Source organism: Heterocephalus glaber, unplaced genomic scaffold (assembly GCF_053883595.1).
Source record: "Heterocephalus glaber isolate CG9 unplaced genomic scaffold, H.glaber_assembly_v1.0 deba00001613, whole genome shotgun sequence".
Lineage (NCBI taxonomy): Eukaryota > Metazoa > Chordata > Mammalia > Rodentia > Bathyergidae > Heterocephalus > Heterocephalus glaber.
In genome coordinates, this window is record NW_028258384.1 from 2,919,917 (window position 1) to 2,947,157 (window position 27,241).

The 27,241-nt window shown below is 36.4% G+C and overlaps 1 protein-coding gene across 6 annotated transcripts in view; it reads right to left on the bottom strand.

Annotated features, from left to right (window-relative positions):
• Positions 1-4,577: 4,577 nt before the first annotated feature.
• Positions 4,578-27,241, bottom strand: part of Zdhhc15 (zDHHC palmitoyltransferase 15) — a 195,447-nt gene continuing 172,783 nt past the window's right edge. For all 6 annotated transcript variants that reach the window (XM_021246496.2, XM_021246494.2, XM_004867489.3 and 3 more), the window contains 2 exons: positions 23,549-23,627; positions 4,578-9,041 (listed from right to left, as the gene is read on the bottom strand). In XM_021246496.2, the coding sequence (XP_021102155.1) occupies positions 23,581-23,627 (47 nt within the window). In that variant the 3' untranslated portion in view covers positions 4,578-9,041; positions 23,549-23,580. The remainder of the gene's footprint in view (positions 9,042-23,548; positions 23,628-27,241) is intronic.

Genomic DNA, 27,241 nt, shown 5'->3' on the forward strand with positions numbered 1-27,241 from the left:
TGATCAAAATCTCTATTGCTCTGAAGAGCACCCTTAGGTTTGAATTTCTCTGTACTGTGCTCCCAATAAATTCTCCTCCCGTGAGCAATATGTTCTGCCTCTTGCCTTGTGCAAAAACACCTGGCCACTGCTTCAGAACTGTTGACAAGGGAAATAGCCTGCTTCTTTCTCTTGGGTGAAAGCCCTGCTTCATGAGAAGAGGGCCAGTTGAGGATGGTAGACTGGACTTCTCAGCTTGATTCTTCTGGTATACAGCCTCTGATAAATGGGCAGGCTTTTGTGAGGGTGATGGGGGCACTGATATTCTCAGCCTGCCTTGCTTAATTTTTATCCCACAGTTATGGGCTGATGAGTGAAGAGTTCCTAAATTCTAAGTCACATTTGCCTATGTAGAGCTTCTGGCACATGGAATTGCAGGGTGGGAAATGTTGGTGGCCTCCCTCTCCAGAGCAGATACTAAAACCTCATTGGTAATTTCAGGGTAGAGGTAGCTCTGTGTTCCTTGCTCCACTCACAAGAGGTGGAAGTTGGATCCTGTTGAGCAGGTGAAGGTGGTACAAATGGAGGGATCAGGCTGATTCAAATGCTGTAGATTCTCACTGTTCATAATGGGATTTAGTAGATTTTCTGGAATCATTGTTTCTTCATTTGCTGCATGCTGTTAAATTTTTTTTGAAGATTTCAAATGGTTGTTTTAAAAATAATTTTCATCAATTATGGTTCTTTTGCTGAAGAAAGTGTCTGTGGACACTTACAACTCATACCACCACTATGGAATTAATGTTTTTAAAATTTATTTTATTGGCATAGTTTAGATATACATAATGATCACATTCATCGTAGGGCATTTGTTCCTGTACATAATATACCTTGATTCATTTTTCTCCAATCCCCTCCCCTCTGTTCAACTCTTCTCTTCCTTATTTACAAAAACTGTGTCCATTTTTCTTCTATTATCTTTTTTCTTTTCCTTTCCTTCCTTCCCGTCCCCTCCCTTGTCCCCTTTCCATTTGAACATGTTCTTCCTATTTCTCAATATCTATTATACATTTTGATCTTTATTTACCCTTTCAATTTCTCACACCAAAGAAATAATGTGATATTTAAACATGTATGTCTGATTTATTTCACTTAACAGTATGGTCTCAGTGTGCATCCATTTACATAGAAACCTAACCCTAACCCTTTCCTGTGGGCTGGGAGCAGCGGGAGGGATGGTGGCTGGGAAGCCCCTTCTTCTGGACCAGGAGCAGTGGGATGGTGGCTCAGAAGACCCTCCCTTTGGGCCGGGCGCGGTGGGAGGGATGGTGGCCTGGAAGCCCCTTCCTCTGGGCCAGGAACAGCAAGACAGAAGGTGGCCCAATAGCTCTTTCCTCTGGGCTGGGAGCAGCGGGAGGGATGGTGACCGGGAAGTCCCTTCCTCTGGACTCGGAGCAGTGGGACGATGGCTCAGAAGCCCCTACCTCTGGGCTGGGAACAGCGGGACTCAGTACCTTGGTCCGGTGGTCTGGTGTCCTCTGCATCTTTGTAGTGCGGAACCAGGTGGCTGCCTGTCAGCAGAGGGGTGATTCGGTGTCTTCTGAGCGACTAAGGACCTCGGTAGGGCGTGCACAGACCTTCCTGTGTGCAGCGGGCTGATTCGGCTTTCTCTGTGTGACTCAGGACCTCGGCAGGTCATGGGCAGACCTGTCTGTCTGCAGCGGGGTGACTCGGCGTCTTCCTGATTCATTTCTATTAGTGAAGTGCATGGTGAGAGACATGGGTCTAGGTTTAATCTTCAGCATGTAGAAAGCCAGCTTTTCCAGAACCATTTATTAAAGAGGCTATCGTTTTTCCAGTGAAGTTATTTGGACCCTTTGTCAAAGATATGGTAGCTGAGTGTGCCTGGAGTTTTTTCTGCATCTTCTAATCTGTTCCCTTGATCTGCAGGTCTGTTTTTTTTTTTTTTTTTTTGCCAGTACCATGCTATTTTTATCCCAGTGAGTCTGTAGTACAAACCCTTGACTAATGAACTCATTCATTTGTATCGCAAGTTGGTTGTAAGTCAAGAGTATTTTTCCCATAATAATGGAAATATGCATAATGCATTCCAAACCTCCCAAAGCACCCCTTAACTGACATTTTCATAGTAAAAAGGTTGTATAATGTGTGTAATTTACTAGAAACAACAATAATTTTCCTAGTGTATTTACCAAAAAGTTATAAAATGTGCCTAGTTTACCAGAAGCAACAATTTCATACTGTACTCACCATTCAAGCTGACATCTTTGGCTTGCAGAAGGGAAGATGAAATAGGAGGTGCTTATTGTTTGGAAGGAGAGTCCTCTTCCATAAGAACATCAGGAATCTAGCTCTCTGGTGTCCTTTCTACCCTTGGGAGAGTCTGTAGCCCACTAGGACCTACTTCTGGCTCACTAGGTCTCAACCGGCATTCTGGTTGTCACTCAAGACTTTGGTCATAAATTAAAACTAAAATTCCAGTTGTAACACAAGTTGTTCATTTGTGAGGCCGGCTGTAACTCGAGGGTCCACTGTAATTTATGTATGATAGGAGGTTAGATTGGTAAGTGTAACTTAATGATAATTTTTTACTTACTGGTAACCTCCATTCTTTAATGTTCCAATAGTAAAAGTTTTCCTTTCTCAATGAATTGTGTTTTATTTTTATTGAAATTCTTACATTCTAAAGCTAAATTTAATTTAGTTTCCCAGTATTATCAGGATATGATTCCAAAATGTTGCTAATTTATAAAATTGATTAGAGTATTTCAGATAAGATTTATGTGGAAAATGTCTTTCAAAAGCATAAATATATTCAAATATTTTCTTTAAAAAAGTTGGCTTAAATGTACTTTTTTCCTACCATAAATTCTCCACCCCTCTAGAGTTAGTTGGTAAACATTGAAACATGCTACCATGTGATCATTAATTGTGATATGTCAATTTGCCTTGAGTAAGAATCATCTACAAGATTAGCAAAACACAGTTCTTTGTCTGTGGATGATTTATATGTAGGCAACTAAAATGAGGGGAAAAAACCCACCCCAGATATGGGTGGCATCAAACAATAGGCTTGTAGTCTGGATGGAAAAAAATGGAAAAGAAGAAATGTCCTGTTTAGCATGAGCTTCAATCTTCACCACCACCTTTGGACATTGGTTTCCAGTTTCTTCAGCCTTCTAACACATATTTGCACTGGTGATTCTACAGTGAGCTTCCAGGAATTTGACTTTGGACTGGTCCTGCATTGTCAATCCCTCTTGTTCTATAGCTTCCATCTTCTTGGGCTGAGCAGCAACTGAATCCTCTGGCTTTCCAGTGTGCAGATCCACTGTGAATTCTTCTGCCTGTCATCCTGTAAGCTTACCTGCTAAATCCCCTTGCATAATTATGTGTATATTTTCTATTGATTCTATTCCTCTAGACAACCCTAATATGAGAATGAATATTTTAATATGCAATGATAAACCAACTAGTTTTTCAATGTTACTGCATATGGTGAAAAGATTTGAAAACTTCTGTTTCTTATAACATGAAAAAATTAATTTCAATATGTTTACCTGTTCCTGTGTAAAGCTTTATACACATATCCTTATTATATCTATATCTATAAACTGAAGTTTCCTTTTAATATCTATGCCTTAAATTTTCTTGGTAACCTTAAATAAGATCCTTATATAAAGTTTTTTAATGCCTTTTTTGTCTAGAAATAAATTGTTTTTTTTTCTAGTGTGATAGCATTTTTTACATTGTGTTTGTGATGAGAATTCAAGATGTTTGTAACTGGTGAATTGTAATACATAAAATGGAATTTTCAGCAGAGATATTTGAAGTCTTTACCTAGGACAAAGTAAATATTTTTATATAAGCTTAATTGGAATAAAAAGACTTCTTTCTGGTTTGGTATGAAGCCTGACCTTTATGGGTTGGGCCTTTCCCAAGTGATTCAGGTACTTCATTATTACTTAGACAGATAGTGACTCCTAAAACTTCAGTTTTCAATTATCTAAATTTTGAATGACTTCTGGCATTCTGCCTTTAAAAGACTTTTTGTGCAAATGGTGCATCTCTTGAGGAAATACTTACTGGAGGCTTAGTTAATAAGGGTTTCTTCAAATATTTTTCTGAGGGTAATGTATGATTCAGGAGCAAGTAGGCTACTATGTTATTTTCTCAGGACTAATGTATTCTTTTTTCAGGTGACATGCATCTGGAGAATAATAAACAGTTTTTGGTATGGGGAAAAAGTAAAACCAGAGGTCACATCACTCTTAAATATATAAAGAAAATTCCTTTTTCTTTTTGCTTACCACAATAGCAGAAAATGTTGGAGGCTGAGTAGAGACTAAAAATGACATAGTACCGTTAGGCTGGTCAGTTTTCTACCTAAAAGCCATTACTGTTTATTTTCCAACTCATACTCATGTAGGAACACAAGAAAGAAATACTGAACACGTAGAAGGGGATGTTCAGAAGATGAGCTGTTACAGAGTTTAAATATCACACATACCAAAACCCTGGGAGTGAATAAATCCCACTATACCCCTGTGAAATGAGAGGTACAGAAACTTCCATCATAGTGGTCAAAAATTTAGGCTTTACTAACATTGTTTAACAAAACCACAATATAGAAAATAAACAACAATTTTATGTACACACTTTTAATAAAGGACCTAGGAAGATAAAGCTGGCCAGCATTTGTCAATATTCCTGCAGCAAGTCACATGGTTTTATGAATACTATATACAGTCACTTTTGAGCAGATTGATGGAAAAAATGATTTGTAGCAAATTGGCAACTTGAATTTAACTGCCGAGGCTCTCAGTGCTTTTCTTTTTCTTGCCCTCCAGTACATTTCATATATTATCAAGACCCAGTCCCAGCTTTCCTGCTGTGTTCCTTCAGTGATTTAGCCAGCAAGGTGAAAGCAATTATTCTCTGAACACATCTTATCTTATTGTTTCTTTTCTTTTAATACTATTTCCTACTAAGAATCTATTATTTGTTTTAACTCATTCTGCTGATGGCTGTGTACCAGGCTGTTCCAAAGAAAACATTTAATAATTTTAAATACTGTGCAGGACACAGCCCTGATCCTTTTGGGGAAGTCAGCAAGTTCATGGGCTACATGCTTTTAGAAGCTACCCAGTAATTATTATATTACATAACAGCCACATGCAGATGGTTATAATTTAATATGGCACATTACAACTATGATTAAAGAAAATGCAGATGTACCATACCTTATCAACCATTTCCTACTGATTAAATGGAGCTCATGAATTTTCTGAGAACATAGGACTTGTGGGTCTAATGATCTTGTTAGATGCTTTCTGTGCCTCTGCACAGAACATGTCTTTTATATCAACTGAGTCTCTTAGCCACTTTGATAGCAGAAGTTTTAAAATGTATGAAGAAAACCTTTTTCAATTGCTATGACTGTTGAACTTCTTTTCAAAAGAAAGGACAGAAAGTCACTCCTTAAAGTATTTGCTGCTTGTGATCAGGCAGCTCTCTTGGAGAGATGCTTGAGAAGTGTGTGTGCATGTACATATGAGGGATTCTTTTTTGCAGTGCTGAGGTTTGAGCTCAGGGCCTTCACACTGAGCTACATCTCCAGTTTTTGTGTTTTTTTTTTTTGAGATAAGGTCTCACTATTTGCCCAGATTGGGTTTGAACTTGAGATCCTCCTGCCTCAGCCTTCCAGAGTGCAGGGATTACATACATACATACCATACCAGGCTGTGCATGTGCACATGCATGTGAATATACATAAATATGTATAATGTAATGTGAAAGGGATATTCTTGTGTATTGGGTCCTTGTTACATTTCAGGTCTAAAATACAATAATGGATATTCATACTTGCTATGACTATACTTAAATCTCTGTTAAATGTGTTGAGTTTGTGCAATTTGGCAGAAACTTGGGGAAGCACATTGTTTTACTGGCAAAAAGAGCTCTGAGATTGGGCTTTACTGGTGCTACAGGAGATTACGACACTGGCCAATGCCATATAGTGGGAAATTTATCACACAAGGCTAATGGGAAAAAGAGGCACATACGAATTAAAAAATAAAGAGTTGCAAAAAACAATAAGAGTTGCATAGATTGCATAATTTAATATTTTGGACAAAGTTGGACTCTTTTGGAACATGATCCTATCTTAATTGTTATCAGTGTTCTAAGCTGTTCCATGGTAATTCCACTACTAGGAAGTCAAGCCATTGTGCACTAGACACTGTAACTGTGAGCACATCTATGTGCTTTTGGACAGCACTTCATCTCTTTCTTACCCCTAGTTTTTCCAGCTCTACTACAGGATAAATGATTTCCATTCTGTCTCTTTCCAAGGACATTGTTGGAACAAATAGAAGAACATTACCAAAGTGCTCCAAGCTATCCAAGCAAAAGTCAGCAATGAAAGTGTGGAAGAAAGACTGAAGCATATTACTTAGAAATACTATTATGGTTAAATTTTTCATCCCAGTACTGCAATTAAGGACATTTAAGAACACTAGGGAGTTACATAGCACCTTTCAAATGTAGGATCTTAACAATGAGTACTTTCATGTTGCAAATGAGAAAGAAGATTACCATAAATTAAGAAATGAGATCCCTGAGAGATTATTGGACAAGGTTGCAAGGAAAAAGCCAAGGAGCTAGATCATGGCATGCTTATTATTAAATAAACATCCCTGTCTTCTTGATCAATAATCAACCAGTTGGATGCCTATGTATAGCAATCAATACTCAAATGATCTACAAATAGGGATATTATCAGTCTATAAACTAATAAGATCACGCTGAGGATTTAGCTCAGTGGTTCCACCGCCTGCCTCACAAGTGCAAGGACCCGAGTTCGATCCCCAGTACGAAAAAAAAAAAAACAACAACAAAAAACCAAAAACAAACCCAATAAACTAGTAAGATCAAGGTGCTAAAATAGGAATAGGGCTTCTTTTTTGTCCAAGTGCCCAAGTAAAACTCTGATTTATTTGGCCTTTTGGAAAACAGTTTAAGTCTATAAGACATTAAACAATCAGTTTTGCATGATAGCTACTCAGAGATTTACCTTTCCAGTGCTTCCCTATAGTTTGCTGACAATGTCTTTTGTGACCTGATTTGTGAGAAAGCTCAGTCCTGATATACTCTATGCATCAGAGAAGTTCTCTATGCCTTTCTAACTTTGAATCATAGATAGCAGCTGCTCTGCCTAAACTCTTAGCAGGTGACAGATGGGAAAGGTAAAGATTGCTTTGAAGCCCACTCAGTGTGGAGTAAGTAATGTCCTTCCATTTACGTAGAGGTATATTTGTATAGGAATAGAAGACAAAACTTGTCCATCATAAAACCATGCAGACAGTTTCAAGAGAAACCTAAAGAAGAGAAATGTTTTAGAAGGAGAATGGAAGGAGGAAAAATCTTCCAATTTGAACATATAAGATTTTATCATGAAATAACAGTATTCAAAGTCTTTTAGGCTGTTCCTTAGCTTCTGAGTTTGAGACACAATCCATGACTCCTGGTCCTAAGAGATTTGGTCATGTGTAGTATTCTCTCAAATGAAATTCTAACCAAAATCCATTTATTTTATGCTAAAAGTCTCACTTTGGTCAAAAGTACCTATGGGGTCCAAACAAACAGGTTTTGCTATTGGCTTTAAGTAGTTGGATTGCTCACTTTCTCAGATGCACTGGAGCCTTAACACTGACTAATCTGTGGCAGGCAACTAACACTTTTTTATTCAAAAAGATTTCAGGAAGGATAATTTAGTAAATCAAACCATCCCACTAGAGGCTCAATTCTTTAATATCTGTAAGATGGTTCTAACTTCCACTGATCTCTGTAAGAGTTGGGGCTTTTATTGTCAGCAGCTGGGCACTACAGCGCTGGTTGAAATGAGAAAAACATCAATACTCTTAGGTATTATTATAAAGAGGCATCATTAGTGTCCATACTCATTGATTCAGGCACTGGGACTGAAAGAAAAGCTGATTATAAATAAATGGGGAAATGGATATAAACTATCTTAATGGCTGAGCTGCCATTAAGGCTTATAAAAAGGATTGACATACTACTGTTCAGTTATCACTTTCTGTACATTAACTCCCGCTGTAAAAACATAGATCTTTTGTTAATCCTCAGCTAATGTCAGCTGTGAAACTTTACTCCTTTGAACAGTATTGTAATTAAACCTGAAAATCACCTTTAAAACCTTTTATAAAGGCTTATTGTCTTTCTTTCATCATAAAAGTAATACATAAAGGTTAAAATAAAGATAGACAGCAGAGGAATGAATAAAAATAATTGGAGAATTTTACCACTTCCTGGCATTAGAAGTCTTTAAAACACTGTTATGTTTAAAGAAGTAAAAATTTAATCTGATCTGATTTGATCTTGTATATTAGCTATAGTGCTTTCAAGAGCCTCTGTGAAAATTCTGTTTGAGGACTTTGGTCACAGTGTATTGAATCTTCCTCTGAAATTTTACATATCTGACATAGGGAAGGCTCAAAGCGCAGCAAATATATATATTTCTATTTAGGGGAAAAGCATGATTAACTAAAAGCCTTTGTTTTTAACCTTAATTTTCATGACATTATGGTGGAATTTTATATAGCTAAGCTGCAAAATACATGTTCATAAATGCACATGCACACAAGCAGCAAATGTATCCCAATTCCCCTCAATACCAAATAGACACTTCAGATATGATAGTCTTTCTAGGAGAATTCAGTCTCAAAAGAAATCTTCTAAGTTCCCTTTTAGCCGAAGAGATGAATGTAAAGATATATATTTTACATGGCTTGCATGGATTGAGAGAAGGGCAAGAAAGAAAGAGAAACTAGCTTAAAAGTGTTGCTAAACTGGAATTTAGTCAGTAAATTAATTTGTAAAGTCCTGAAACACCTGCACAGCAAGTATTTGATGAAATGCTTTCAATTTGTGAAGATTTCAATCCAACATGGTGACTTGTTTTGAAGATTAGAATGATTTCCAACATTGAATTCTGTAAGTCTCATAGGAGATAGTGGGTCCTGGGAATGAAAAAAAGAAATTCATGGGTGAGCTGAACAACTGTAAATATTCACAAGGTATATGTAACAGTTAAAAATTATGTTCACAAAGGATAAGAAATAGTATTGAAAATAAGTGAAAAAAAGAGGACAGTATGTAGAAATATATATACACTGGAGGTTGAACTCAGGGTTGCTCTACCACTGAGCTACATCTCCAGCCCCTTTTATTTTTAAATTTTGAAACAGAGTTTTGCTAAATTGCTCTTGACTTCTTATCATCCTGCCTCACCTCCTGAGTAGCTGGGGTTACAGGGCATGTGCCACCACCCCCAAATGTTATAGCTATTTTCAAATAAAAAATTGTGTATGGAATTAAAAATATTAAATTCACTAAATTGTCGAAAGTGGTGGACTTATGATTAATTTATTTTTATTTTCAATACTTTCTAATTGTATTTTTTGCATTTCTATAAATAGATAATAATTTGGTAATTCAAAAATGTTTATTTGAGAAATCTATATGGAAATAATACGAGCTTCAAAACTGAACAATTCTGAATTTAGATTCTAGCTTTGCCACTTTATATTTCAGTAACTCTGCCACATAACAAAATGGACCTTAGTTTTCTAATCTGTAGAAGAAGCATAATAAAATCTACCTGAAGGAAAAGAATATAGTAGGCACTCAAGTAGCTATTATTAGTATAAACTCTTTGGAAAACAATTCAGCCACATACAAGTTCATAACAGTAATTTGGCTTCTAGTATTCTATCCTACAGAAATGGTTACAATGAGGGAATAGATTTCTGTTCAATATTATCCATAGTCTTATTCATAACAGTGAAAAATCAGATAAAATCTTAATGTTGGACAGCAGAAAAATGGTTCAATAAGCAACAGATCCTTGGTGTAATGGGTAAGTCTTTTGGTATTACTGAAAGAAAAAACAATTTAAAACAGAACACAATAGGATCTCAATATATAAAAATATACCCATAAAAATACTGGAAAAGATACAAAAATGTTAACTCATTGCCATTAGGTGGTAGGATTATGAGTGATTTTAATTTTCTTCATATTGTTTGTCTCTTTTTCTTATTATGAGTATGCTTCTTATAGTTTTAAAAATTAATTCTAACATGTATTATTATCCTCTGGTTATAAAAACAACACATTTCATCATAGAATACTTGGAAAATATAAAAAAGCATGAATAAAAATAATGGCCTATTATCTCACAGACTGTTTTTCATCTCTCTTCTTATCCATTCATCCAAAAAATATTTAATGAATATTTATTTATCATGCACTGTACCCTAGGAGCTGGTACTAAAATATGATCAAGACATAATTACTACCCTGAAAGAGTTTACAATCCAGTGTGGGAGACAGACAACTAAATAGACTATTACTATACACAGTAAAAGTATCTTTCATAGTATTATGGTAGTACCCAGAAGGGACCTAAATATAGATCAGTTGTGGGGGTTAGTCAACGATGAATAAATGATGTGGAATGTGAAACCTGGAGGCTAAATATTATCTAGCTAGCTTAGGAAGGGGAGTTGGGGTGGAAGAAGTGGGAAGTTGCTAAGCAAGCATTGAAGTCATGGAAAAGAGTAGGCACATGTTTGAGAGACTGAAAGAAGCAGGGTGTGGTTCAAGCATAGAGTGTAGGATAAGGGGGGTGGAGGGGAATGGTCAGAGTTGAAAATAACGAAAGATGAGGCTGGAAAGATGAATAAGTGTTGGATCATAAAAGGACTTGTAAACCTTTTTAAGGAGTTATGGTTATGCTAAGAGCAACAGAAGAACCATGAACAAATTTTGAGTTTTTCATCATTCTAGTTGCACTATAGATGAATGTATTGGAATCGGAACAAAATTGGAGACAGAAAGACCAGTTATGAGGCTACTGCATAGATGACATGTGATCTAGAGTTCATGGTAATTAAAACAGAAAAATATACACCTTCCAGATATATTTAGGAATTAAAATCAAAACATTGGTGATTAATTAGATGGGGAAGAGTGAAGAAAAAGCAAAAGAAGAAATGGATATTTTTGAGAGAGAAGTTGAAAGCCACTTTGTTATTCAAGTATGGAGCTCAGGAGAAAGTGCTGGGCTAGAGACAGATATTCAGAATTTATAAGCATATACATGGTCATCAGCCAAGTAATGGATAGATTCCATGATCAATAAGTAGATTTATGGAATGGTCAAGGGAAAATCTAGCAAAATTTTGGAAGATACTGTCTTAAGGATATTTCTCATGGCAGAAGAGAGGAAGGAGGGTATAAGAAGTTTGAGAGAAACATGAGAGGAGAGTTTTGTTTTTTACTTGATTTTTTTTTTTTTTTTTGGTGTATGAGGTGCTGAGGATCAAATCCAAAAATTTGTGAATGCTAGGCAGGCACTCTGCCACTGAGCTATACTCCAGCCCTGCTTTAGTTTTAAAATGTAAATGCAATAAAATTGAGTGTTTGCTTGGTGTACAGAACTGTGAGCTTTTAGACATGCATAGAATCTATAACAGTCATCCTAGAATGCAGAGCCTCCCCTCAGTCATAACTCTGGCAACCACTGATGTGTTTTCTCTCCCTGTATTTTTGCCTTTTCTAAAATGTCATACATATGAAATGTCTGAGGGTTTCAATTTTCTGCATTCTTGTTAGTACTTGATATTGTCACAATATTTTTTAAAAAATTACCCATTCTAAAATGCATATGATGGAATCATTTTATTGTTTTAATTTGCATTTTCCTAATAAGTAAAGATGTTGATCTTCTTTTTCGTGGACTTATTTGTTATTTGCAAATATTTTTTTAAATAAAGTGTGCATTCAATTTATTTGCCTATTTTTTATCATGTTTGGGTTTTTCTCTTAATTTTGAGCTTTCAGCACATTTAACATACTACAGAAATAAGTTCTTCATCAGATATGTCTCTTGCAAATGCTTTCTCCCAGTCAGTGGCTTATCTTTTTATTTTCTTAACAATGTTCTTTGCAGATCAAATGTTTTTAGTTTTATTGGAGTCTAATTGAAAATATTTTCCTTTTGTGTCTTTAATGTTATATCTAAGAACTCTGCCTCAGTCAAGGTAATGAGTTACCTCCTATGCTTTTTTTCTAAGATTTTTATAGTTATACATTTAAGTATGATCTATTTGGAGTTAAATTTGTATATGTTGTGAGGTGTATTTGGTGTGGGAATGTCCAGTTTTTCCAGCATAATTTGTTAAAATGACTGTATTTTCTCCATTGAATTGACATTATACTTTTGTGTAAAAATCAGTTGGCCATCATTTTGTGGGTCTATTTTTGTACTTTATTTATATTTATTTATTTATTTATTATTAAATTCTGTTATTGGTACATTGTAGGTACACAACACAATTACATTTCTCATTGGGAACTCTACCTTTACATAATGCATCTTGGTTCTTCTTTTTTCCCCATTCCTAGCCCTCCCTTCACGCCTTCGACCCTTCCCTACTTACAAAGACTTTATTTCCATTTTTTCCATTTCTCATCATTTTTCCTTTCCCTTCTTTCCTTTCCTCTGACCTTCCCACTACCCCTACGCCTTTGGGCCTTTTCTTCCTATTTTACATTATTGATTATTCATTCTAATCATTGGTACATTTTAGGTATAAAATATAATGACACTCATCATTGGAAATTTGCACCTTTACATAATCTCTCTTAGTTCTTATTTTTCTCCCTTGCCCAGCCTTCCCTTCAACCCCTCCATTCCTCCCTATTTACAAAGATTTTGTTCCTATTTTTCCATTTTCTCATATTAATCCCATTCCCTTCTATCCTTTCCCCTAGTCCTCCCACTTCCTTCCCCTTTACCCCTTTTCTTCATGTTTCACATTACCTATTATACATTTAGTCCTTATTTACACTTTCAGTTTCTCACACCAGAGAAACTATACAGTATTTATACATGTGTGTCCTATTTATTTCACTTAAGAGTATCGCCTCAGTGTGCATCCACTTAGCTATAAATGTCTCTAATTTCTCATTTTTTATGGCTGAGTAGTACTCCATTTTATAAGAAAAAACCACATTTTCTTTATCCAGTTTCCAGTTGATGGGCATTTGGGCTGTTTCCAAGTTTTAGCTATTACAAACTGTGCGGCTATGAACATGGGCGCACATATATCACTGTGGTATGATACTTTTAATTCTTTGGGGAAGATCCCAGGCAGTGGAATAGCAGGGTCAAATGGGACTTCCAGTCCTAGTTCTTTGAGGTATCTCCATACTGAATTCCACAGTGCTTGCACCAGTCTACACTCCCACCAGCAGTGGAACAGGGTTCCTCTTTCCCCACAGCCCCACCAGCATTTGTTATTGGTTGATTTCATGATAGCAGCCATTCTTTCTGGAGTGAAGTGGAATCTCAGCATTGTTCTCATTTGCATCTCTCAAATGACCAGTGATGTTGAACATTTTTTCATGTATTTATTTGCTATTTCTACTTCTTTGTCTGAGAAATGTCTGCTCATTTCAGATGCCCATTTTTGGATTACATATTTAAATTTGGGAGGTCTGATCTTTTTAAGTTCTTTATAGATTCGAGATAGTAGACTTTTGTCTGAGGAACAGCAAACGAAGATTTTTTCCCATACTGTGAGTTGTCTCTTCACACTGCTGGTGGTTTCTCTTGCTGTGCAGAAGCCTTTTAATAAGAAGAGATCCCACTTGTTGATTGTTTGTGCTACTTCATGGGTAACTGAGGTTTTGTTCATAAAATCATTTCCTACACCGATGTGTTCAAGGGTTCTACCTAACCTCTGTTCCAACTGGTTCAGAGTTTCTATTTTAATATTTAGATCTTTAATCCATTTTGATTTTAGGTTAGTGCATGGTGAGAGATACAGGTCTAGTTTTAATCTTTGGCAAGTTGAAGCCCATTTTCTCCACCACCATTAATTAAAGAGGCTATCTTTCCTCCAGTGAGGGTGCTGGGCTCCTTTATCGAAGATGAGATGGCTGAGTGTGTCTGGCGTTGTTTCTGCATCTTCTAATCTGTTCCACTGGTCCTCAAGTCTGTTTCTTTTCCAGTACCATTCTGTTTTTATCACAGTAGCTTTGTAGTATAGTTGCAGGTTGGGGATTGTGATACCCCCTGCTATGTCTCAGTTACCTAGAATTGCTTTTGCTATTCTGGGTCTCTTTTTGTTCTAAATGAATTTTTGGATTGTTTTCTCATGAAGTATGCTGCTGGACTCTCAATTGGAATTGCATTAAATCTAAATAGCAGTTTTGGAAGTATGGCCATTTTCACTATATTAATCCTTCCTACCCAGGAGCAGGGGATGTCTGTCCATTTTCTCATATCATCTTCAATCTCTTTTCAGAGTGCCATAGTTTTCAGAGAAGAGGTCTTTGATTTCTTTCGTTAGCTTGATTCCTAGGTATTTCAGTTTTTTGGATGCTATTGTGAAAAGAATTATTTGCCCTATTTCTCTCTCAGTGAGTCTGTCATTGGTGTAGAGGAAAGCTATTGATTTTTGTGTGTTGACCTTGTAACCAGCTACTAGACTGAATTTGGTTATTAAGTCTAGAAGACTTTTGGTGGAGTTCTTGGGGTCTCCTGTGGGGGGCCTTTCCCCCCCCTGCTAGTACTCTTGAGTGCCTTTTACGGACATGTCTAAGCCTGCTGCAAGTCTACCCGGCAACAAGGAAGTACCCCAGTACCCTCCCCTTTCTCCCTCCCTCTAGCCCTATTTTATATATGCTGTAGCAGCTTCCACAATAAATGAGACTTGATCAGAAACCTGTCTTGTCTCCATCTCTCATGTCCCCTGTCCTTTGTCATTCTCACTCCCCCTCTAGGGTCTCCGTTGACTTACCCGCGGGCCGGGACAGTCTTCTATATAGAGTATCATGTCATCTGCAAATAATGACAATTTGACTTCTTCATTTCCTATCTTTATTCCTTTTATTTCTTTCTCTTGTCTAATTGCCATGGCTAATGTTTTCAGAACTATATTGAACAAGAGTGGTGATAGTGGACATCCTTGTCTTGTTCCTGATTTTAGTGTGAAGGATTTAAGCTTTTGACCATTTAGTTTGTTATTGGCTGTTGGTTTTTCATAGATGGCTTTTATCAGTTTGAGGTAGAGACCATCTATTCCAATTTTTTGTAGGGTTTTTATCATAAATGCATGTTGGATTTTCTTAAATGCTTTTTCTGCATCTATGGAGATAATCATACGGTTTTTGTCCGTGGCTCTATTGATATAGTGTATTACATTGATTGATTTTCATATATTGAACCATCCCTGCATCCCCGGGATGAATCCCACTTGATCAGGGTGTATGATCGTCTTGATGATCTTCTGCATTCTGTTTGTCATTATCTTATTAAGGATTTTTGCATCTATGTTCATTAGTGAGATTGGCCTATAGTTCTCTTTTTCAGTTGGGTCTTTCTCTGCTTTGGGGATCAAGGTGATGCTTGCTTCCAGGAATGAATTTGGGAGTATTGCTTCCCTTTCCATTTCATTGAAGAGTTTAAACAGTAGTGGCAGCAGTTCCTCTCTAAATGTCTTGTAGAATTCAGCAGTGAAGACATCAGGGCCTGGGCTTTTCTTAGTTGATAAGTTTTTAATTACATTTTCAATTTCATTGGTTGATATTGGCTTGTTCAGAATTTTTAGGTCTTCTTCGTTCAACTTTGGTAATTCATATGTATCTAGGAATCTGTCCATTTCTTCTGTGTTGTCCATCTTATTGGCATATAGGTTCTGGAAGTAGGTATTGATGATCCTCTGGATTTCTGCTGGGTCTGTTGTAATTTCAGCCTTTTCATTCCTAATTGCATGGATTTGGGCCTTTTCCTTCCTTTTTCTGACAAGGTTGGCTAAGGGTTTGTCAATTTTGTTGATTGTTTTGAAGAAGCAACTCTTGGCTTCATTGATTTTTTGTATCATTCTCTTAGTCTTCATTGCATTGATTTCTCCTCTGATCTTTATAATTTCCTCCCTTGTGTGAGCTCTGGAGTTGTCCTGCTCTTCTTTTTCTAGAAGGTTGAGGTGCACCATCAGGTTGTTTAATTGGGCTCGTTCTGTTTTCCTAATATGCGTATTCACTGCTTTGAATTTCCCTAATAAGACTGCTTTCATTGTGTCCCATAGATTCCGATATGTTGTATTGTCATTGTCATTTAATTGAAGGAACTGTCTGATTTCTTCTTTAATTTCCTGTGTGTGACCCATGGGTTATTCAGAAGTGTGTTGTTCAATTTCCACGTGTTTATCAAATTTTTCCAGTGTCTTTTGCTATGGATCTCCAATTTCATTGCACTATGGTCTGATAATATACAGGGGATAACTTCAATTCCTTTGCACTTACTTAAACATGTTCTATGTGTGAGTATGTGGTCTATTTTTGAGAATGACCCATGTGCAGCTGAGAAGAATGTGTATTCTGATTTTGTGGGGTGGAAGACTCTGTAAACATCTGTTAAGTTCATTTGTTCAAGAGTTCGATTGAGTTCTAGTATTTCATTACTTATTTTTTGTCTAGTTGATCTATCTATTTGTGACAGTGGGGTGTTGAGGTCCCCCACTACAATTGTATTAGTGCATATATGACTTTTCATGTCCATTAGTACTTGTTTTATATAGTTGGACGCACTAGTGTTTGGTGCATAGATATTTATGATTGTCATCTCTTCCTCTTGGATTCTTCCCTTTACAAGGATGTAGTGTCCTTCTTCATCTCTCTTAATCAGTGTTGGTTTGAAATCTACTTGATCTGCAAAGAGGATAGCTACTCCTGCTTTTTTTTCCAGTTCCTGTCACATGCAGTATTGTTTTCCACTCTTTCACTTTCAGTCTATGAGTGTCCTTTTATATTAAGTGTGTTTCTTGTATGCAGCATATTGTTGGATTTTGCTTCTTGACCCATTCTGCCAGTCTATTTCTTTTGATTGGTGAATTGAGACCATTAACATTGATGGTTATAACTGAAACGTATTGACTTGTCATTGCCATGACTTTTTCTTTTTGTTGGGTTCTCCCCCTTTACATTTAATTTCTTGTCATGCCAGATGGGTTCATTCTGCTTTGCTTCCTGGGGTTGTGATCCTCAATGTCTGTTCCTAGGCTATTGTGTAAAATTCTTTGGAGTGCTGGTTTGGTATTCACGAAGTTCCTAAGGTGCTCTTTGTCATGAAAGTATCTCATTTCTCCATCCATTTTGAAAGATAGTTTTGCAGGGTACATCAATCTGAGTTGGAGGCTGTTTTCTTTTAGGGCTTGGAATATGTCACTCCAAGCTCTTCTTGCCTTGATGGTTTGTGTTGAGAAGTCTGCTGTGATTTTGATGGGCTTTCCTTTGTATGTGAGTTGTTTCTTTTCTCTAACTGCTTGTAGAACTTTGTTCTTCTGTTGTGTTTCTGGAATCTTAACAATTACATGTCTATGTATAGATTTTTTTTGTTCAAGTCTATTTGGAGTCCTATATGCCTCACTTATCTGCATGTCAAGATCTTTTCCCCTGCTTGGGAAGTTTTCTGCCATTATTTCTATGAAGAGATTTTTTTTATGTCATCTCCACTCTCTCCTGTTTCTTCATTGAGCCCAATCAGTCTTATATTATTCTTCTTTGCATCATCTAGCTGCTGCTGGATTGATTTCTCATGTTCCCTTATAATGTTGAAGCAATTTTTCTTTTCCTGGTCACTAATTGCAATCTTATCTTCTGTATCTGAAATTCTGTCCTCACATTGGCTCATTCTGCTGTGTAGACTTTCAGTGGAGTTTTTCATCTCCTGGAAATCTATTTGCATCTGTTTTATGGATTCCATTTGTTTTTTATGTTGGGATTCCATCATGTTCCTGAGCTCCTCTCTAGATTTATTAATCATGTCTTGCACCAGGGGCACAACTTCTCCTGTTATCTGCGAAATTATTTCTGATTTCATTTTTTCCAGATCTCCTTTTGTTGCTAGTTCAGTGGGTCCAGATGGTTGAGTATCAGAGTGTTCCATCTCATTTCCCTTTGGGGTTGCTGTAGGTGATCTGGAAGTCTGGTTTTGAGACTTATTCACGTGTTTTCTCATTTTGACTGGGCCAGGGGCCTGTTAGCGCCTGGCCAGATTACCTACTCTGAGCTGGGTGAGGTTGGCCAGGGGCCGTGAGCAGCGGTAGGGATGGTGACTCAAAAGCCCTTTCCTGTGGGCTAGGAGCAGCGGTAGGGATGTTGGCCGGGAAGCCCCTCCCTCTGGACCAGGAGCAGTGGGATGGTGGCCTGGAAGCCCCTTCCTCTGGGCCAGGAGCAGCGGGACAGAAGGTGGCTCAAAAGCTCTTTCCTCTGGGCTGGCAGTAGCTGGCGGGATGGTGACCGGGAAGTCCCTTCCTCTGGACCAGGAGCAGTGGGATGGTGGCTCAGATGCCCCTACCTCTGTGCCGGGAGGAGTGGGACTCAGTACCTTGGTCTGGTGGTCTGGTGTCCTCTGTGTCTTTGTAGTGTGGAACTAGGTGGCTGCCTGTCTGCAGCAGGCTGATTTGTCGTCTTCCGTGCAACTCAGGATCTTGGTTGGGCATGCACAGACCTGCCTGTCTGCAGCAGGCTGATTCGGTGTGTTCCGGGTGACTGAGGACCTCGGTAGGGCATGGGCAGATCTGCCTGTCTGTAGCGGGGTGATTTGGCATTTTCCACGTGACTCGGGACCTCAGTGGGTCCTGTACTTTATTTTTTAATTCTGTTTCTCTTTTATTTTTAAATTCTATTCAGTTTGTGGGTCTATCCTTTTACCAATAGCATACTGTCTTGACTTTTATAGCTTTAAAATATATTTTAAAATTGTATAGTTTTAGTCCTCTGACAGTATTTTTCTTCTTTAAATTGCTTTGTCCATTCTAGTTCCTTTATTTTCCCATATACATTTCAGAATCAGCTTATCCATATCTACAAAATTTATTGCTGGAATTTCAATTGGGACTGAATTAAATCTGTGTATTGATTTGGAGATAATTGATATCTTTTATTTTGGGGGTAGGGTCTTATTATTATGTCCAGGATAGTCTTGAAATCCTAAGCATAAGAAATTCTGCTTCAGCCTCCCAAGTACCTGAGACATTCCAGATGCGAGGATTGGTAACTACATTGTTTCTTCTGACCCATGAACATGGTATACTTTTCCTTTTATTTAGGTCTTCTTTGGTCTCTTTCATCAGTGTTTTATAAATTTCAGCATGAAATGGCTGTATTTGATTTGTTATATTTATACCTGGCTATGTAAGTTTTAGAATTATTGGAAATGACATTGTTTTTAATTTAGATTGACAAATGTAAATTGCTACTGTATAGAAACATAATACATATTTGTGTGTTGACTTTGTGTGCTGTGAAATTGCTAAACATACTTGTTCTGTTAATTTTTTGAAATTCTTCAGATTTCTACATATACAGTCATATCATCTCCAAATAGGAATAGTTTCATTTTTTTCCTTTACAATTGGAATGCCTTTGATGTCTTTTTCTAGCCTTATTGCATATGTTAGGACTTTCAATACAATATGATATCAAAGTGATAAGAAAGAATGAGTGAAGTGTGGTTAATGGAGTAAAGAACTACCAGTAGGTAGGTAAGTAGTAAAGATGTTATCAGATCAGTTGAGGCTGAAGACCAGAACTTTGTAAGCTTAGTTATGTTATTTGTAATAAACAATACTTATAATCCATTTTCTTATTTTTATGGTAGTTCTCAGCACCTTGGATCTAGGAGTGGAGACAGCAGACAGACTGAATCTGGAGTTTGGGTTTTTACTGGCTAGTAATGGAGTTACTAAGATTAAGATTATTGGCAAAAGAGAAGTTGAAATATCTAGGCTTAAGAAGTGAGTAACCTTATAGACCAGTGGAATAGAACAGAATACATAAGGACAACCCATGCACCTTCAATCACTGATTTTTGACAAAGGGGATAAAAGTATATAGGGGAAAAGATAGCCTCTTTAACAAATGGTGCTGGAAAAAACTGGTTATCCACATGAAGGAGATTGAAACTAGATCCATATCTCTCACCCTATCCTGAAATAAAATAAAAATGGATCAAAGACCTAAATAATAAAAACAGAAACTTTGAAACTGATGGATAGGGTTAACACATGGAGCCAAAGTGTTACTACACCATTTTACATTACCACCAGCAATGTGATGAGGGTTCCAGTTTCTCCACAACCCCAGCAACAATTATCATTGTCTTTTGGATTATAGTCATCCCAGTAGATGGTAAGTGGTATCTCATAGCGGTTTTGATTTGCATTTCCCTAATGACAAATGATGTTGCAAAACTTTCCATGTGTTTAGCAGCAATCTGTGTGTCTTCTTTGGGAAAATGTCTGTTCAGATTCTCTGCTCATTTAAAAAACTGGGTTATTTTTCTTTTCATTTTTGAATTGCAAAGGTGGTTTTTATGTTCTTTGTACAAGTCTCTTATTAGATACTTAACTACTCACAAATATTTTCTCCCCAAACACTATATATGATTCCATTTATATGAAATATCCAAAACAGGTAGATCTAGAGTGATAGAAAGTAGATTAACGATTGCCAAGGAGTGGGAGTAGGAGGAATAGAGTGGTATTGCTTATGTGTATGAGATTTCTCTTTTGGATAATGAAAATATTCTAAAATTGATTTTAGTGTTGCTTGTACAGATATGTGAATATAATAAATACCACTTAACTGTAAGTGGTCAAATTATATAGTAGGCTAATTGTTTGTTAATAAAACTGACAAAAATATACTTTTAAATTAAGGGCTCAGATGTACTGAGTAGTATAGTTTTTACTTTGCATATGTTAGGCCCCAAATGCCATCTTAAAACAATACAAAAGAAATAAACTGCATTTGTACAGCTTTTTCATATAACCTTATAAATTATTAAATATCAAAATATTTTAGTGGTTATATAATAATTTATCATAATGATGTAACAATTTATTTCACCATTCCTCTACTGCTAAATATTTAGTTTCAAATTTTCTGCCATGATAATATATAAATTTATGATAAATAGTTGTATAGATCTCTGATTGCTTTAGTAGAATACATTGTTAAAATGGGGTTAGTTACCAGATTAAAGTGTATTACATTTAAGGCTTTTACACATGTCACTAAATTGTTCTCAAAAAATGATCTGTGAATTTAAACTTTATATAAGCAGTATATAAGAACACCTGTTTCAACTTGTTCTCCAACAGTAGGCATTATAATTTGCAAAACTTGACTGATTTAATAAACAAAACTGGATATTTTACTTTGTATTAATTTGTATTTCTTTATGGTGAAGTTGAATGTTTTCATGTTTATTTTTAATTTTCATTTTATTGATTTTTTTCATATCTTTGGCCAATTTTCTTACTGTTGTGCTTTGTTTTTGCTTACTAATTTGCAAGAGCTTTCTACATTAAGGATGTTAAGTTTTCTAAGCAGTATATTTTGTAAATGTTTTCTCCAAGTGTGTCTTTTCATTTTGAAGAGCATATTATCTAGAATTGCTTTATTATTTTTGGAAAAATTATGGCAATCATTTCTTTTTATATAAAGAACTTGAAACAAAATGAAAAAATGTTGGCATGTTAATTCTAAGTTGTAAATACATGTATATTCATTTTATGTTTCATCGTTTAAAGATGAAAATTTTTCAAAAGAAAATAAAGGAAACTATATATAAAATATCTAATAATTTGGGCATGCATAACTTATTCAACTATTGTATTGATAGACATGCAAGTAGTTTTCAGTTTGTAGATTTTACAACTATCACTGTAGCATTTATAAACATTAAAAAATATTCATCTTGATAAGTTAAAAAGTTTCTTCTCCTCCTCATTCTCCCTGTGTTCCCAAACACTCTTTTATTATTATCAGAACACTACTTTGCTATTCCTACAAAACTAATCAGTTAACTTATTTGGATAGAGTCCCTTGGAAAAGGCATTACTTAAAGGCAATTTTGCTTATTTAGAGAAGCATATAAAATTATTTCATGGTTCAATATTCACGCAAGATATTCTGAAAAAAAAGTGTTACATAGTCATATAAGTTTGGCAAATAACTTATTCCACTTTTGGAGATTAAAAATATTTTAGCATATTAAGGGTCCTCACAAGTACTGCAATAAAGACAAGGGTCTATGATCTGCACAAAAGGAAGGATCCAACACTCAAATAATACTTTCAATACAACCTCCTCTTCATCAGTCACAAAACTCAATAGCATATTAAAAGGCCTGAGAATTCCTACGCTAAACAGAACACTAACATTCTGTTTATAAAATGTTTCCTGCATTTGTTCACCAGATAACTTTTACCTTTAACATCTGTGAATATGTCAAAATACTAGTGTATCAATAGAATTCCCTCAGCAAAATGTTAAAAGAAGAAAATGAGGGAGAGGAGCACAATAGATAACTGAAATCTAGATAATATTGCATACAAGTTTTCTTACCTAAACATTAAATATTTCTTCAAGGCTTTAGATAAGAAAACATTTAATTGTTTTTCTTTTTAATCTTTGATTATAAGTAAAGAAACACAGCATGATTTGAGGTTACACAGCCCTGGGTTACAATCCTATGTTAGGTACTTACTAGCTGTGTAATCTCAGGCGGGTAGTTTACACCTCTCTGCAGTTTTCTCATAAGTAAAATGGGAACGATAACATTCACCTCAGAGAGTTGATGTGAAGACTAAATGAGATAACATATTCCAAGTTCACAGCAAAAGGGCTGGCATATATGAGGTCTTATATAATATCTATACTTGTACACACGAGAAGTTCTATAAGGTAAAAAACTGAAGTTGAAGATCTAAGAACTCACAAACAGATTGAGAGGCTTCTGAATTATTGCTATCTTTTTCATGGGGAAAGAATTGAAAGTCTTAGCAGATCAGTGCTTTGAGCTTCATGGATTTTCTATAACCATAAATCTTTTAATATTGAATTACACTGAGTTTATTTACCTGTGAGCAAGAGAAGCCTGTTTTACTAGGCCAAAGAGAATCCCATGTATAAAACTGCCTACCACTGATCACAAATTAGTAGCATTTTAGGGAGTTTGGAGTGTAGGGAGGGTGCTTTTTGCCTGTTAATGGGTAAGAGTAGGTTATTAATTGACATAATAGAGACCTGCAAAAAGAAGCTATTTGTAACCTACATCATTTTAGAGACCTAGAATCCACCAACATAAGGTTTATAACTCACCTTGTGAAAGTAAATAACCTGAACAGAATGTCTGGCTGCTTTTGGATTCCCTGGCATCTTAGCACAAGTGATATAAGTGTGAGTGTGTGAGGAATAAAGGCATCTTTTTCAATACATTGCACAGGAAAATTATGTACAGAACTTCTACTTATATGTGTAACAACAGTGAAGAATTTACCATCTTGTTTCCCAGAATGAGAATTTACTCCTTTTCTAGTTCTGCTTCTAAGGCAGAACTTAGCAGTGTAGGTAGCACTGAATATGCCTCCTTCAGAATACTGACCTGTCTAAGAGATGGAGGAAATGTGAAAACTGCTATGTTTCCGTCTCGAGGGCAAGAGATGATGAGCCTTCTGGGTAATCTGTAAGATTGAAAAGTGAAGCTGGTTACGATGGTTTGAGTATTTACTTCAAAGGTTCATATGCTGAAAGCTTGGTCCTTAGTGTGGTATTGTTGAGGTGGTGGAACCATTAAGACAGGGGGTCTAGTGGAAGGTAACTAGGTCATGAGGGTGGCATACTCAGAAGGGAATGTAGTTCTCTTGGGATCTTGGTTAGTTCTTACAAGAGCAGATTGTTTTAAAGCAAGGCCACCCATGTGCTTGGTCCCTTCTACATGTGGTTATTTCTCTTTTTGTTTGTCCATCATGTTTTGATGCAGCCAGGAGTCCTTTACCATTACACTGATACCATGCAGTTTGAGCCCTGTAGCCAACTGGAACTGTGAGCCAAATAAACCTTTACTTTATAGAGTACCCAGCCTCAAGTATTTTACTATAGCAACAGAAAGTTGACAAAGACAGTGATCCCTGTGTATATATAAGTGGCTATTCATTCAGTGGCATTTTCTTCTTTCTCCAACCCTGGATGCATAAATATCTCCAAATCCATAAAGACTAGGGTGCTACATGGAAGCATTTGTAAACAGTTCTGGCATTAACTTTCTTTTTTTTTTCCATTAAGTTTATTGGTACATTTTAGGTATACATTGTGATCACATTCATCATTGGGAATTTGTACCTGTACATGATATATCTTGGTTCTTATTTTCTCCCCATTCCCTTTCCCTCTCTTTCACCCCTCCACCCCTCCCTATTTACAAAAACTTTGTTTCCATTTTTTCCTTCTTTTCTCATATTTTTTTCTTTCTCTTCTTTCCTTTCCCCTACCCACCCCTCCCTACTTCCCCTTCCCCTTTGGACCCTTTCTTCCTATTTCACATGATATATTATGCATTTTAGTCCTCATTTACACTTTCAGTTTCTTACAGCAGGGAAACTTTGGTATTTACACTGACATTCACTCTCTAAGAACAATCAGCCTGCTATGTTACAAACTAAGATTATTTTATTTATCAGAATTATCTGATCTATAACACTGGCTAGTATCTGACTTAAATAGCTGTAGTGACAGCTCAACATTATCTAAATTTAATGGAATATTTTGAGTCTTGCTACTCACAAATTACCCTGTCTTGCTGTTATTCCACTGGATGTAACTGAGATAGCTATTGTAATAATTTAGATGTTGGTGTGTTTCTAAAAAGAACAAGGTATCTAGAAAATCAATCTTTGAGATTAATAAGTAACATCATTTATGATAAAAAATGTTTTTGTTTCTGACCGTCTGCTTTTTGGAAGAGCAAAGTATACTCTGAATCATCTGGCTTAGTGTACAGATAATCACTGACTTCATACGTACTGCATGATGTGTATTTGGTACTGTGAGATAAAAAAGTTGACAGCAGGGGCCGGGGATTTAGCTCAGTGATTTTGCCACCTGCCTTGCAAGTGCAAGGACCCGAGTTCGATCCCCAGTACCAAAAAAAAAGTTGACAGCAGTCATTCCTAGTTTCTGTCTGGTACATTTTCTTCTATGAAATGAATTTTTCATTCAGAGGGTTCCCAAGAGTGAGGTCCCTCATGACCGGGGCCAACCAGCTAAGGAGGGTTACCATTGTCGTGGCAAGCTGGCAAGTTCTCATGCCATTGAGTTAACCAGGCAGATTCCAGACAAAGCTGCTTTCTTCCAGGTAGTCGAAAAGTAAAAACAGTTTTGAGAATTTTTTTTTTTTTGGTTCCGGGGATCGAACTTGGGTCCTTACATTTTCAAGACAGGTGGCATAACCACTGAGCTAAATCCCCAGCCTGGTTTTGAGAATGTTTATCTTTGGAACTATGATTGTATGGTAGGCACAACAGTCTGTCTTATCTGGAATCCCAGCTATCTTGGTCACTTTCCTTATTGCTGGGATAAAATACCCAACATCCACAATTTAAAGGGAGAGAGATTTATTTTGGCTTACAGTTTTAGAAGTTTCAGTCCCTGTTTGGCAGGCTTTAACACAGGAACAGCTTTTCTAGGTGGGAGAAAGCTGCTCCCAGTCTGGCAGCCAGGAAGCAGAGAGAAAGCAGGTGCAGGAAGAGAGATACATATATTCCAGGTCATACCCGTAACAGGAAGTTAGCTATATTGCTCCCATGATTCAATCACCTTCCTAAATCTCTACCTATGAGCTAACAAGGTCTTTGGGAAACATTCTCCATCTAAACCATAACATTTGCCTTAGGGTAGTCTTACAAATAGTGGCCAGGTCTTCAAAGGGATAATAGACAATAATCTGTCAAACAAATGGAAAAAGAGCCAACAAGTACTTAAAGATACATATCATCTCCCCTATCCAACATTTCCACCACGAAGGCACTTGACAGAGGGAAAGACGGTTCTGGAAGTGCAATTAAGTTCTGTCCTGCTGCTCCTCAGAAGTGATGCTAATTCTTTTGATGCTTCCTTGCTGAAGGCTGGCTGTCTAAAAAATTTGTAGGTGTGGTTCGACAATGAACTTTTCCAGAAGTTGATTTTTACAATTCTGCTAAATGTGTTTTTGTTGTTGTTGTTTGTTTTACTTTTTTCCATTACAACCCATTCTTGTATTTGGTACAGAACATTGCTACCAAGCAATTCTTTGAATAAAATTATGCTCTTGTGGACATTGACGTCTGAGCTGAAAAACTTGATTATCAATTTCCTTCATGACTTTACTCCCCAGGGTGAGTTCAAGCTAAAGCTGCATAGGTAGGTTCATGTAGTGAAGACTAAGTTGAAAAAATATATATATATATACTTCAAAAAGTGAACCTTGCAGAATAGAATGCATTCTATTCTAAATGGATGCATATTGAGGCCATCCTCTTAAGTGAAATAAATAGGACACATGTGTAAATACCGAATAGCTTCTCTAGTGTGAGAAACTGAAAGTGTAACTAAGGATACACATGGATGAAATTGCCTAATAACATTTCTCAGATTGTGTTTCTATCGTGTGTCATATGACTGTATCAAAATTTAAATTAGGGAGAAGTTTGGTTTATCTGGAGTCTGCTAGCTAAGTGGAATTTTTTTTTCCAGACAACTATTTGTTCAATGTTGGTTTGGGGGATTTTTCTGAAACAAATCACATCCTCTGGTGTCTTGTTGGTACTTGAGATTTTTTTTTAAGTTATATGGAAAAATGTTTAAGTGCTTTTCAGTTTTGTTTGGGTTGAGTTCTACTGTATTTGAATATTATTGTAGTTTTTTTTCCCTTGCATTGTTCTTCTTTGAATGGTTTTAATTTTTATGTGTGTGTGTTTGATAATAAAGTTATTTTTAAATAAAAAAGTGAACCTTGCAGAATTTATGAAGTCAATTCACCTTCTACCATTTGCGCTAATCCTGCTTCCCCCATCCAACATACTTTTGCTGTCTATGCAGTAGTGATTTCCCCATTATTCAATAGATGTCTACTTGAATGAAGAATGATGTCATTTTTACCTGTCTAGTCTTAGATATCTTCTTTTCCTTTAAAATTCTAAATTTCCACGTAAGCCCTTGATACTAAGTGAAGTGACTATGGAATGCATGTCTTTCTGTCCACTGGTTCTCAGAGATTGACAGTGATATATGCAAAGCCATGTTAATAGAGGCACAGTTTGTA